Source organism: Microtus oregoni, unplaced genomic scaffold, assembly GCF_018167655.1.
Source record: "Microtus oregoni isolate MIOR12 unplaced genomic scaffold, Mior012 000150F_ref0000365, whole genome shotgun sequence".
In the NCBI taxonomy this organism is placed as follows: domain Eukaryota; kingdom Metazoa; phylum Chordata; class Mammalia; order Rodentia; family Cricetidae; genus Microtus; species Microtus oregoni.
Genome location: NW_024544800.1, coordinates 1,151,170 through 1,165,406, shown reverse-complemented (window position 1 = coordinate 1,165,406; position 14,237 = coordinate 1,151,170). Strand labels below are relative to the sequence as shown.

General features: G+C 40.5%; 1 protein-coding gene across 4 annotated transcripts in view; it reads right to left on the bottom strand.

The window, feature by feature from the left end:
• Positions 1-14,237, bottom strand: part of LOC121444953 (transcription initiation factor TFIID subunit 1) — a 77,779-nt gene that overhangs the window by 38,369 nt on the left and 25,173 nt on the right. For all 4 annotated transcript variants that reach the window (XM_041646909.1, XM_041646907.1, XM_041646908.1 and 1 more), the window contains exons 15-24: positions 10,163-10,363; positions 9,885-10,026; positions 9,210-9,340; positions 7,368-7,448; positions 5,161-5,310; positions 4,879-4,998; positions 4,454-4,629; positions 2,800-2,978; positions 821-1,034; positions 133-298 (exon numbers count right to left, since the gene is read on the bottom strand). In XM_041646909.1, the coding sequence (XP_041502843.1) occupies positions 133-298; positions 821-1,034; positions 2,800-2,978; positions 4,454-4,629; positions 4,879-4,998; positions 5,161-5,310; positions 7,368-7,448; positions 9,210-9,340; positions 9,885-10,026; positions 10,163-10,363 (1,560 nt within the window). The remainder of the gene's footprint in view (positions 1-132; positions 299-820; positions 1,035-2,799; positions 2,979-4,453; positions 4,630-4,878; positions 4,999-5,160; positions 5,311-7,367; positions 7,449-9,209; positions 9,341-9,884; positions 10,027-10,162; positions 10,364-14,237) is intronic.

The following is a 14,237-nucleotide window of genomic DNA, read 5'->3' as shown; positions in this document are numbered from 1 at the left end:
GAAGAGGGCACCAGATCTCATTATAGATGGCTGTGAGCCACCATGTGGTTGCTGGGAATTGAACTCAGGACCTCTGGAGGAGCAGTCAGTGCTCTTAACCTCTGAGCCATCTCTCCAGCCCTGTATACTTACTTTTAGGTCAGGGCGCTCCTTCATTTTTTTGGGCTTTTTCTCAGGAGGGCCCTTTAGCTTCTCCTTTTCCTGGTTTCGTTTAAGTCTTCTCAATTGCTCTTGAATCCTCCGCCGTTCTTTTCGCATCTCTTCTCTATGTTGCTCATCAAAAAGGGCAAATTTTCGACTGAATAACAAGAAAAAAATACAACAGGACCGACCATAAGCAACCTAAATCAAGATGATTACCCTGAAAGCTACCATCTCAAAATATAAGTAATTCATCCAGGCGGAAATGAAATAAACTGCCTGCCATCTTCATGTTCCTTGATAGTCTTCCACATGTATAAAATAACATCTCTCAATCTAAGTCCTAAATGACCATTAAGATTTTGCTTGTGATTTTTGAGACAATGTTTTACAGCCCAGACTATCTAGAACCCACGTTCCTTCTGCTGAATCCTCCCAAGTACTGGTTTTACAGGAAATGATTTTTGCAAAGGCAAATCACCATACTCCAAACATAGCAAACTAGTTATTTTCCCAGTGATTTAGCTCTGTTTAAATCCAAAGATCTAAAGGCAAGAAGGTTCTAAACAACAGCAGATTTCCAGGGATAACAATATATATTCCTATCACTACAACTCACACATATACGTTGTTTCCATTATTTTTCCTGCCACACTCAAAAGTGGCACATCAAACTCACATGAATTCCTCATCTTTTGTGGTACGTATGCGCACATAAGCATCAATAACAGCTGGTTTTCGGACTGTCTCACAACGAACATACTCCTTCCCCTCTTCATCTCGAAATGTTCTATAAATCTTGAGACAGCGGCCAGTGGCAGAAGAGTTAAGGCTAGTCACTGAAGCTGTGTCATCATCTCTGTGATTATTTCCTGTGGCTGCTGAGCCTGCTGCTGCAAGATAGAGAACAATTTCCAAACATTCCCTCTAAAATCCAAATTGCTACTTTTTTGGAGTTGGAGACATTCAACATACCACAAAACCCTAGTTTTATTAAAAGCAGAGAGTTGTTAATAGCTACAAGAACACCCTGATTTGCCCGTTCCTGACTTCTTTTAACCACTGCCAATTTCCATTTTCATAAATACAAACATTCTAGAAATACCTCAAGCCGGGTGGTGGTGGCGCACGCCTTTAATCCCAGCACTCGGGAGGCAGAGGCAGGCGGATCTCTGTGAATTCGAGACCAGCCTGGTATACAGAGCTAGTTCCAGGACAGGCTCCAAAACCACAGAGAAACCCTGTCTCAAAAAACCAAAAAAAAAAAAAAGAAATACCTCAAAATATTATTTTTGCTATTGAAGACCGAGAAGCAATAATTATACTTTTATTCCTCTGAATAGCAGAGTGACAGAAAATTCTTAGCAGCAAACAGTTGATGAAAACATCTAAGCAAGGACTCAGGAGGAATAAATAAGCCCTGCGCATGCTTCTCAAATTTTAATATGAATAGGAAACATCTGGGGATCTTGTAAAAATGTAGACAGGTGGCGCATGCCTTTAATCCCAGCACTTGGGAGGCAGAGGCAGGTGGATCTTTGTGAGTTCGAGACCAGCCTGGTCTACAAGAGCTAGTTCCAGGACAGGCTCCAAAGCTACAGAGAAACCCTGTCTCGAAAAAAAAATGTAGACTAAACTCAGTAGGTATGGAGAGATGATTCAAGATGATTCGGCCTTTGGCGCATGCCTTTAATCCCAGTACACTGGAGGCAGAGGTAGACAAATCTCTGTGAATTCAAGGCCAGCCTGGTCTACAGAGCAAGTTCCAGGACAGCTAGAGCTACAGAGACATAGTCTCAAAAACAAGCAAGCAAACAAACAAACAAACAAATAAAACAAACACAAAAAGCCATATATCTTTACAAAGAGCCAGAAAAACAAAATTATACAAAACTTTACAGAGATGGGCAAACAAAGGTAAGACTAGTATGAATGAAAATGGTCACTTTAATCTCCATCCTCAGACTTCATCCTCTCAGTAACAACATCCACTGCCTGCTTGATATCTGTTACCAGAGGAATCATGGGGACCTTGCTATCCATTATCCTCAGTCTGCAATTATTTGATGATTTTTAGCACTTTTTGGATCTAAGCTTCCTTTAAGAATCTTCTGAAAGCCATGAATCTTCTCAGAAAATTGCCTATCCACATAGGATTTTAAATATAAATTCAGAAACTTCAATGACAACCTGGCAAATTCATCTAGAAACTCTCCATTTTATTTATTTATTTACTTACTTGCATATGTATGTATGCATGGTTTGTTTTGAAGACAGGGTCTCACTATGTAGCCCAGGTAGGCCTTCAAATCAAAAGCCTCCGCCTCACTCTCCAAGTGTTGGGATTACAGGTATGTGCCACCACACCAAGCCAGATACTTCCTATATTTTTTAAAACTGTTACTCTGGAGGATGAGTTCCCAGAAAGCTGATAGCACTGGTAGCCCTGGCATGGCCAGGTACCTGGACTCAGAAAAAGGAAGCAGTCGGCTGGCAGCATCTCTTCAAAATTTTTTCCTCACAGACTGGAGTCCAGTTTGAAGAAATCTCTCTATCTCATCTACAGGTTTCTCTATACTCATTTTTTACTTTGTCTCCGGCTTGGACTCAAGCTCCATTTTTGATCCCTTTCTTTACTTGTCTGAGAAACTCCCTCACCCAGTAGCATCCGTTGTAGTTCCTTCCGCTCCTGCTCCTCCCGTTCACGAGACAGCTGAGAGCTCGTTTTCTTGTTTTGCAGCATGTTCTCAATGTTCTTTCCCATTTCTTCAAAGTCACTGTCTTCAGCTGAGCTGCTGTCTGTGTCAGTTGATAAGACTTCAGTTGATGACAAAACCCTAGCAAGAGAAGAAAAAAGTTAAAGAGCAGGGGAAATATAAGTGTAGAAAGAAGTAGGATTGGAGAAATAGAAAATTGAGAAATCAACCTTAAAAAGATACACTCAGAATCCATAAAGCCATGAAACCCATAACAGAAAAACTACATCTTCCTAGACAATTCAGATTTGCAAAATTGCAGTAATTCTTTCAGAATAACTGGGGGAAAAAAGCTAAGAAGGTAGCACACACAGGATTTTTTTGTTTATTTTTCAAAACAGCGTTTCTCTGCAGCTTTGGGGCAGGATTTCATCTATCCATCCATCCATCCATCCATCCATCCATCCAGCCATCCATCTATCGGCTTTTCAAGATAGGGCATCTCAGTGTAACAGTCCTAGCTGTCCTGGAACTAGCTCTTGTAGACCAGGCTGGCCTTGAACTCACAGAGATCCACCTACCTCTGGTTCCCCCGAGTGCTGGGATTAAAGGCGTGTACCACCACACAGGCCAGTTTTTAAAAATTTTCTTAAAAGAGACTGTTTGCTCTCTCCATCCCCCATTCCAGACATGCGCTGAATTGTTTATCTTTCTTGCCTCAGCCTTTCAAGTCCTGCTCAGAGCTCTCTAGTACACTACAACATTTAGATTCACGGATCTTTTCCTATCACATTGCTATTATTTCATAACTAAGTCATTAGAGGGAAAAAAAATAAAACCATTATCACACTTAAAACTTCCAGGCCTAAGCAAAGTAGGCTACAAGAACTGCCACTGAACCGAGATCAAGCTTAGCATTTAATGACATCCAAAGCTTTTGCTAAATTACTTTGAAAACAGCAGGTTCAATAGGCATGATGGCACATGCTTATAGTCCCAGCACCTAGGAGGCAAAGACTAGAGAACTGCCAAAGTCTTGAAACCAACATGGGCTACATGGCAAGATCCTGTCTCAAAAAATAGCTTTAAAAAAGTGTGTGGTGGTACATCCTTTTAATCCCAGCACTCAGGAGGCAAAAATGTAGGTTCAGGCCAACTGGGTCTCCATAGTGAGTTCCAGGTCAGCTAGAATTACATAGTGAAACCTTGTCTTTAAAAAAACAGGAACAGATACTCTGGCAGTATTATTATAGATAGTGCCTGGTATTTCAAATACCCAACCACCTAGTTAAATTTTTTTTCAGATGATATCATCTTCATTATACAATGATATCTCGTAGAGCATGGTAGAGGATACCTGTGGCCCAGAATCTGTTTCCTAAAACAGATACAGGAAGATCATCAAAAGTTCAAGGCCTGGGTATCCTACATAGCAAGTTCCAGATAGCAGGGCTACATAATAAGACCTCATCCCAAAATTGAAAAATAGTATCTGGGAGCTGGAGAGTTTAGTGATAAAGTATGTGTCTTGCATGTACAAGGCCATTAGTTCAAAACAAAACATGTCCAGGATACTACTCCTTTCCAGCTTAAACTTTCCACAGTACTGAACATACTTGTTCTGTAGGTCAAAGATACGCTGACATTCCTCTTTGTAACGCTCTTGATGCTCAGCTACAGAAAACCTTGATCCACGGGCAAATTTACTCATAGGCCCCTCTCCAGAGCGAGCCTGTTCTGTTGACATTGTACGGACCACATCAATAACTTCCCAGCGGGACAACTTTTTAATCTATGAGAGAAACACAAAACTATATATATGCATATATAACTCATTTAGCAACGTAAAAGGACAAACTAGGGCCATTATTAGAAACACAGATAAAAAAAAATTAAAAGAAATTTAGAAAAGTTTAGGTAAAGTATTTAGGACCTATCATGATCTATATCATATTAAAAACCCAGTTAGTTCTTTACACCTTCCTACCTTTCTATCTGTATACAAAGCCTCTTACTCAGAGTTTTCTTCTTCTATACCCACCTCTTCCTCAGGCACACCAAATTTACGAAGAAGTTGTTTGGCATTTTTCAGAGACAGGCGACGAAGGTCTGCATCTGTTCCTGTGACTGTCTTTTTCACTGGCTGAGGCTCCTTATCATCCTGTCTCAAACAAAAACAAGTGAGAATCTGAGCTGAATTCCTAACAGTAAGCATCTATGCCATTCTGGCAAATGAACCATTTCCATGTCCTCTACTCTATTTATATCTACTGTAAACCTCATTCCTTCCTCTTTTGATTTCTAGAAATCTAAAGACTCTCACCTTCTGCTGAGTTGGTTTGTTTGGAATCTTCACATAGGAGAATCCTTCACCACAGCCTGTGGGATCTGCTACTCCAGTCACCTCCAGGAGACATTTACCCTTCATGGCAGCAATGAAAGCTCTTGTAGTATTCCAAGGAGCAGTACGAACCTAAGATAAAGAAAAGGATTCTCAGCCGGGCGGTGGTGGCGCACGCCTTTAATCCCAGCACTCGGGAGGCAGAGGCAGGCGGATCTCTGTGAGTTCGAGACCAGCCTGGTCTACAAGAGCTAGTTCCAGGACAGGCTCCAAAACCACAGAGAAACCCTGTCTCGAAAAAAACAAAAAACAAAAAACAAAAAAAGAAAAAAAGAAAAAGATTCTCAGGGTTATAGGAAACATTGTTCCACATCTAACCACTACCTAAAAGGGTAGAATAATTTCTCTGAACATTTTCATGGTTTCTCTCTCTCTCTCTCTCTCTCTCTCTCTCTCTCTCTCTCTCTCTCTTAGGTATACAATATTCTGTCTGTGTGTATGCCTGCAGGACAGAAGAGGGCACCAGACTCCATTACAGATGGTTGTGAGGCACCATGTGGTTGCTGGGAAATGAACTCAGGACCTTTAGGAAGAGAGGCAATGCTCTTAACCTCTGAGCCCTCTCTCCAGCCCCTCATGGTTTCTTAAATTATCCAAATATTAAGTTAAATATGGTGGCAATCCAATGTTCGGCTCTCTTCTATGATACTTAAATCACAATGTTTAGAGATTCAGTACAATCAGGATAAGGAATGTATTTATCAGTGGTGTTCTTCAGTCCATTATCCCTGGGATTTCAGTAGGTAGGGTGGTACCCACATTCATGATGATCAAGGTTAGAAGGACAACTCATTTTGTTGTCCAGTTTTTTGAATGGCTTTCTTATTCTGATTTTTTTACAGTAGGGTCTCTAGTCCAGGTTGGTTTGGAACTCGCTATGTATCAGAGCATAATCTTGAACATCTGATCCTCCTGTTACCAAAGTGATGGGATTACAGATGTGTGCCATCTCACTAGCCAAAACCTTTTTTTAAAAAATATTTATTTAGGGCTGGAGAGATGGCTCAGTGGTTAAGAGCATTGCCTGCTCTTCCAAAGGTCCTGAGTTCAATTCCCAGCAACCACATGGTGGCTCACAGCCATCTGTAATGAGATCTGGTGCCCTCTTCTGGCCTGCAGGAATGCATACAGACAGAACACTGTATACTTAATAAATAAATAAATCTTTGAAAAAAAATAAAAATATTTATTTATTATGTGTACAATATTCTGTCTGTGTGTATGTCTGCAGGCCAGAAGAGGGCACCAGACCTCATTACAGATGGTTGTGAGCCACCATGTGGTTGCCGGGAATTGAACTCAGGACCTTTGGAAGAGCAGGCAATGCTCTTAACCTCTGAGCCATCTCTCCAGCCCCCCCCCAAAACCTTCTTTTTAAAAGAGATAATGAGAAGCACTGATTTAAAAAAAATGAGTGTTATAGGCCATAAAGAAGGCTAAGTGATTAAAAGCATTTGCCATACAATCTTAAGGACTGGAAGTTGGATCCAAGCATTTACATAACAAGCCCTAGCCACAAATGTTTATAACCCCAGCTCTAAGGGATGTGATTCCCCTCTTCTAGACTCTGTAAACAAGCACACACACATTCACAAATAAATAAATCTTCAAAATTTTTTTTTAAGAAAAACTACAGAGCTGGGAGGAGTTTTATTATTATTAAAAAAAAAAGAGAAGCTGGCCAGGCAGTGGTGGCGTACACCTTTAATCTCAGCACTCAGAGGCAGCTGGATTTCTGTGAGTTCAAGGCCAACCTGGTTTACATAGTGAGTTCCAGGATAGCCAGGACAACACAGAGAGAAAATGACTTGCTGCTCTTTCAGAGGACCTGGGTTCAGGTCCCAATGGCCATGTCAGGTAGCTTACAAACAAGCACCTGTAACTCCACCTACAGATAGATTCACAGGCACCCACCTACCTTCACTTACTTATGTCCACATGCACATACACACAGACACACATACAACACATACATACAATTAAAGATAAAAAATACAAGTGATGCTGGGCATGGTGGTACGTGTGCGTACTCTCAATAGTTGAGAGAAGGTAGGAATATTTAGAGTTTCCAGACCAGACTGGGTTACAGAGCAAGATTCTGTCACAAAAAAAAAGTTTGTAAAACCTACTTCATCATCAATCTTCATCTGGAAATCTTCTTCATTTTCTTCTTCAGGAGCAAAAAACGACTTCTCTCCATAGCCAGCATCCTGAAAGAGGACAATTCTATGTATAAAAAAAGTCAACTAAAAAAAAACACAGGTTTATTTTTTCTGAAAATAGTTTTACTGAATATGGAGACAGAGGCAGGCGGATCTCTGTGAGATCGAGACCAGCCTGGTCTACAAGAGCTAGTTCCAGGACAGGCTCCAAAGCCACAGAGAAACCCTGTCTCGAAAAACCAAAAAGAAAAAAAAAATATCAGACCATATCAGCATAGAAAATGGATTCTGTAGTTTTAAATGCATGTATTACTGTTGTGCATTCTTGAGCTACTAGAAGATATGCCAAATTCCAAGGAATTTGCTGCCCTAGGGATATAGTTCATTAGCAGAATGCTTGTCTAGCATGTGCAAAGGCCCTGTGTTCACACAAAATGCTTTTTTCTAGAATTATTTTTTAAAAAAATAATTCAATTTTATTTTATGTGCATTGATGTTTTGCCTGTATGTCCGTGTGAGGGTGTCAGATCCCCTGGAACTGGAGTGACAGTTGTGAACTGCCATGTGGGTACTGGTAATTGAACACAGGTCCTCTGGAAGAGGAGCCAGTGCTCATAAGCATTCAGGTATCTCTCTAGCCCTCACACAAAAACTTTTCAAGGAACTCATGTGGATGTGTGAATAGCTAGGGCCCATTTATAAAGCAAACTAAACTAAAGAGAGATTCTAAATATAGACCTTCTCAGCTGGACTTTTTCTGTTCTAGCCTTTGTAGTATTTTAAATGAAAGTGGGCAATAAAGGTTTCACAGGAAGTGGCATTATTGAGAGATGTGGCCTTTTTGGAAGAAGTTTGTCACTGGAGGTGAGCTTTGAGGTTTCAAATGGTTAAGCCAGCCCCAGTGTCACTCTTTCTTCCTACAGCCTGTATGTAGAACTTTTGGCTACCTCTTCAGCACCATGTCTACCTGCATCCTGCCATGCTTCCTGCCAGAGTGACAATGGATTAAACCTCTGAACTGTAAACCAGTTTTCCTTTATAAGAGTTGCTGTTGTTGCCGGGCGGTGGTGGTGCATGCCTTTAATCCCAGCACTCGGGAGACAGAGGCAGGCGGATCTCTTTGAGTTCTAGGCCAGCCTGGTCTACAAGAGCTAGTGCCAGGACAGGCTCCAAAGCTACAGAGAAACTCTGTCTTGAAAAACTAAAAAAAAAAAAAAAAAGAGTTGCTGTTGTCATGCTGTCTCTTTAAAGCAATAGAAACCCTAACTAATAGGGCGGTAAGATGGCTCAGTGGTTAAAAGACCTTCCTGCTCTTCCAGAGGACCCTGGTTCAATTTCTAGCGTCCACATGGCAGTTCACAGCTGTCTGTAACTCCAGCTCCAAGGGATCTAACACCCTCACACAGATATACATGCAGTCAAAACACCAATGCATATAAAAAAAATTTTAAAAAGAAACCTTTACTAAGACAGTCTTATATACTATACATCTCTAAACCATACTTCCTGCTATTATCTCTGCCTATCTGGGAATCCAAAAAGACCCTTTCCTATTTGTTTCACAGAAGAGTCACCACCCAAATTAGTGATCTATTATTTTTAAAGAAGGACAATAGGACTTAACACCCTCACTGAGACTTACATTGACATTAGCTTTCCCTAGAATCCATACACACAGAAAGTACCTCATGCAGTTTAAATTGCTGAATAACTGCTAATAATCTAGTAACTATCATCTCTAGAGTATTCACTTCTATCTTTCTGAAAAGAAATGTAGACATAAGCAGTGCCTAACAAGAAGAGGCTCACCTTTAGTCTCTGCTCTGCAGCTATCATGCTATAATAAGCGCAGCACTGTTCTGGTGATACCATAGCTCTGATCTCCTCTTCCGTTGGTAAACGAAAATCAGACTTCAACACCCACCAGTTTGAATCCATTCCTGGAAAAGATACAGAAAAACTGTTCTGAATTCTAAAGTAACAGCAGAGCAAATTGACACAGAACCAAGTAATGTCTAGACATGACTAGTCAATAAAACCCCGCTGCCGGGCTGGAGAGATGGCTCAGTGGTTAAGAGCATTGCCTGCTCTTCCAAAGGTCCTGAGTTCAATTCCCAGCAACCACATGGTGGCTCACAACCATCTGTAATGAGATCTGGTGCCCCCTTCTGGCCTGCAGGCATAACCGCAGACAGAATATGTATACATAATAAATAAATTTAGAAAAAAAAAACCCGCTGCCAGTTTCCTACATCTCATATGAGACACAAGTATGTACGTAAGACATACTCACATGAACACTCCTAGTAACCAACTGCCATCAAATTAGCAAAAAAGCATCAAAACCTCCCTCTAGTTACAAGATTTGTACCTTCTTTTGACAGCCACTAATTTCTATTCTATTACCTATGATTTAACTGAAAGTCGTATTTCTTTGGGATTATGAGAGTATCACAGAGAAGACAAGTAGTCACAACTGATGACCTGTACGTTTGAAGTCGGCACAGAGCTTTAGCCTCTTCCGGATGCTGCTTTCTGAATGTGAAGGAAAGGCTTTCTTTATATCTTCCATCCTGATCCGCCGTGGCCTATCTTTACTCTTCCAAAAGAGCCGGTAAATAAAAACCTGTCCAGTAAGTCAAATACATTCTTATTACATAAAGAAAGGATAAAAATCCTCACCAGGTTCCCTTCCCCAACTAAGCCCAGATATGTTTTCATCTTTCTATTACCACATGCATCTTACCCAACTCCCACCTTACCTGCAGAAAGTCTCGGATGTGTGTATTGGCCCTTTTGGAGTTAGGACCAGGCACTTCAAACAAGGGACACTGCTGGCCCACCACAAAAATGTCCACTAATTCTCGAATATAGTAACCCTGCCTTGTTCGAATGATCAAGAAGTCACTCTCTGGCATCTTATGAAGATAAATTGGAGCACGAAAAAGATTGTTCTCAAATGCCTAATGAAAATAAAGCACAAAAGTTATTTACAAAGAAACCCTAGAAAATTCAGCCAACTACTGAAAAAACTAAAACTTACTATTTATATTCATTAGATCTAAAGTCTATACAATAAAAAAAGCAAATGATATGGAATATCAAACAAGATTATTATTATTTTGGTTTTTTGAGACAGGGCTTCTCTGTGTAGCCTTAATTGTCTTGGAACTCTCTCTGTAGACCGGACTGGTCCTCAACTCAAAGATTTGCCTGTATCTGCCTCCTGAGTACTGGGATTTAAAAGCCTTTGCCACCTGGCTGAGATTATTTTTTCTACCCACTGTCCTTTAGAACTTAACAGACAAAAAAGAAAGAAAAACTTTAAAAACAGAGCCAGGAATGGCAGTGAATGCTTGTAATTACAGCATTCAGGAGGCTGAAGCATGAGGATCAGGACAAGTTCGAGGCCAGCCTGAGCAATGGCATGAGATTGACATTCAAAACGAATTGAGTTAGAGCAAAGCATAGTACCATATTCCTTTAATGCCAGCCTTAATTAGAAAAAGTAGGAAGATTAAGAATTTAAGGTCAGCCTTGATTACATAGTGAATTTGAAGTTAGTTTGGTTGCATGAGAAACTCCTCCCCACAAAAAGAAAAAAAAAGTGGGGCTGGAAGATGGTTCAGCAGGCAAAGTGCTTGTTGTAGAAGCATGAGAACCTGAGTTTGGCTCCCCAGTACTCACATAAAAATCAAAGCACAGAGTTATAGGCCTATAATCCTAGTGGTGATAGGGTGAAAATAGTAGAGACAAGATCCTAGGAGCCTGCTAGCCAACCAGTCTAGGTAAAACTATGAATTCCAGGATCTATGAGAGATGCTATCTCAAAAAATAAGGCAGTGAGTAATACAGAAAGAACCAATATTGACCTCTGTCTCTGACTTCCACACTTGCATATAATCACACACACATTGGAGGAAAAAGTGTTATAACACATACCTACAATCCTAGTACTTGGAAAGTAGAGGCAAGAGGATCAGGAGTTCAAGGCCATCCTTGGCCACTTAGCAAGTTTGAAGGCGACACAGGCTATGAGAGAGACTTGACTCAAAAAAAAAAAAAAAAAAGAAATGAAAGTATGTGGTTTAGATAAAGAAGAAACAGCCTTTTCCAGTCACTGTATGAAGACACACAAGTCAAAGTTTCTAAGCTTAAGTTTCCTCAGCTACAAAATGTAGGATACCTAAAATACCTATACTTCATAGGACTGTTATGAAGAGCTTTATAAATTAATATAGTAGGGCTGGAGAGATGGCTCAGAGGTTAAGGGCATTGTCTGCTCTTCCAAAGGTCCTGAGTTCAATTCTCAGCAACCACATAGTGGCTCACAACCATCTGTAATGGGGTCTGGTGCCCTCTTCTGGCCTGCAGGCATACACACAAACAGAATATTGTATACATAATAAATAAATAAATATTTAAAAAAATTAATATAGTATACACTTCTACCCTACAGTCTCATACACAAGAGGTGAGGACAAACAATTTAGGGGGGCGAGGTCTTACAGAAGACCAGGGATGTCTCAAAAACAAGGCAATTCTCCTATATCACTTAGATTGTTGAGTACTAGGATTACAGGTATTCTACCATCAGGCCTGGCTTCAGAATATTTTTGAATATGTTAGCTAATTATTGAAAAATAAAACAAAAATGATGGAGCAAAGTATTCGAAGAGGGCAAAATAAACAGAACCACAAGAGTAGTTGGACAGAAATATTTGAGGTGGAAGTAGAAGCCAGATAGAGATCAACTATTATAAGCTTTGAATCAGTAAAGTATTCCCTACCACCACCAAAAAAAAAAAAGAGAGCTGGTGAGATGGCTAAGCAGTTAAAGGTACTTGCTGTTCTATTATGAGATCTGAAGTTCTAATTTTTTTCTTTTTTCTTTTTCGATACATGGTTTCTCTGTAGCTTTGGAGCCTGTCCTGGAACTAGCTCTTGTAGACCAGGCTGGCCTCGAACTCAGAGATCCATCCGCCTGTCTCTGCCTCCCGAGTGCTGGGATTAAAGGTGTATGCCACCACTGCCCAGCCTGAAGTTCTAATTTTAGCACCACATCTGACAGCTAAGATATACATATAACTTTATACACACATCATCAAACACACCCTCTTTTGCCTCCACAGGTGAACTCACATGTGCGAACACACAAATAATAAAAATAAATTGTTTAAATATCCTAATAATGGGGGCTGGAGATGGCTCAGTGGTTAACAGCACTTCCTGCTCTTCCAGGGGACCCGAGTTCAATTCCCAGCACCAACACGGTAGCTCACAAATGTCTGTAACTCTAGTTCCAGGGGATCTGACACTCTTACACAGATACAACGACACTGCACAGAAAAAATAAAAATATTTTTTTTTTAAATCCTGATAACGGGGGGCTGGAGAGATGGCTCAGAGGTTAAGAGCATTGCCTGCTCTTCCAAAGGCCCTGAGTTCAATTCCCAGCAACCACACGGTGGCTCACAACCATCTGTAATGAGGTCTGGTGCCCTCTTCTGGCCTGCAGGCATACACGCAGACAGAATATTGTATACATAATAAATAAATAAATATTTAAAAAAAAATCCTGATAACGATAATGTCAGACGGTTGTGGGACCATGCTTTCATTCCTAGCACTCAAGAGGATCTCTGAGTTCCAGACCAGCCTGGTCTAGAGTGAGTTACAAGACAGCCAGGGCTATACAGTAAAACCCTATCTTGAAAAAAAAAATTAAAGAAACAAAAATCCTATTAATAAAAAAGGAAGACTTTCATCACATTGATGGAGAAATTAAATTCTTTTGTTGGGGAGGAGTAGAGACACATGGTTTCTCTGCGTAACGGCCCTGGTTGTCCTGGAACTCACTCTGTAGACCAAGCTGGTCTTGAACTCAGAGATCCTCCTGCCTCTGTGTTCTGTGTGCTAGGATTAAAGACATGTGCCACCACCACCACCCAGTTGAGAAATTAAATATTTTTTTTTTTAATTGAGACAAAGTTTCTCTGTGCTAGCTGTCCTAGAACTTGCTTTGTAGACCAGGAAGGCCTTGAACTCACTCACAGAGATCTGCCTGCCTCTGCCTCCCGAGTGCTGGAATTAAAGGCTTGTGCCACCACTGCCTGGCTGAGTAATTAAGTTCTAAGTGTTCACTATAGGAAGAATTACAGAAGATAGTAAATTTTTTAAAAATTTAGTTAAATTTTTAATGTAGTGTATGCGTAAATAGGTGGACACATATGTGTTATGAAGTAAATATGAAGTAAAAGACAACTTGCATGTAAATTCTGGTGTGTCATGGTGCTTTATCACAGCAATAGAAATCCTCAGACAGAAAAATTGGTACCAGGACCATCAATATTGCTGTGATATATCTGACTGTGTTTTTGGAGGATCTTAAAAGGAGTCTGGAATGTTGGAATGAAAAAGCCATTGAGTGCTCAGAGTTTAATCATCTGTTCTATGAAAACTTCTAAGATAATGCTGAGAACAGTGCAGTTGATGGAAATATGGCTTATGAAGTTTTAGATGGAAGTTTGAGAGTCCCTCAAAGACTACTAGGACCACAAAAGTGAAATATCCTACTCTGACCTCTGCATGTACATTTATCCACACACTCATGTGAATGTGATCTCGATATCTCTCTCTCTCTCTCTCTCTCTCTCTCTCTCTCTCTCTCTCTCTCTCTCACACACACACACACACACACACACACAGAGTCACACAAACATGGACTACAAAAAGTTGGGCATGGTGGTACACAACTACAATTCCAACACTTGGGAAGTGGTGGAACAGGAGATCAAGGCCAGTTTGTACTACATATAAATCCTATATCAAAGAAAA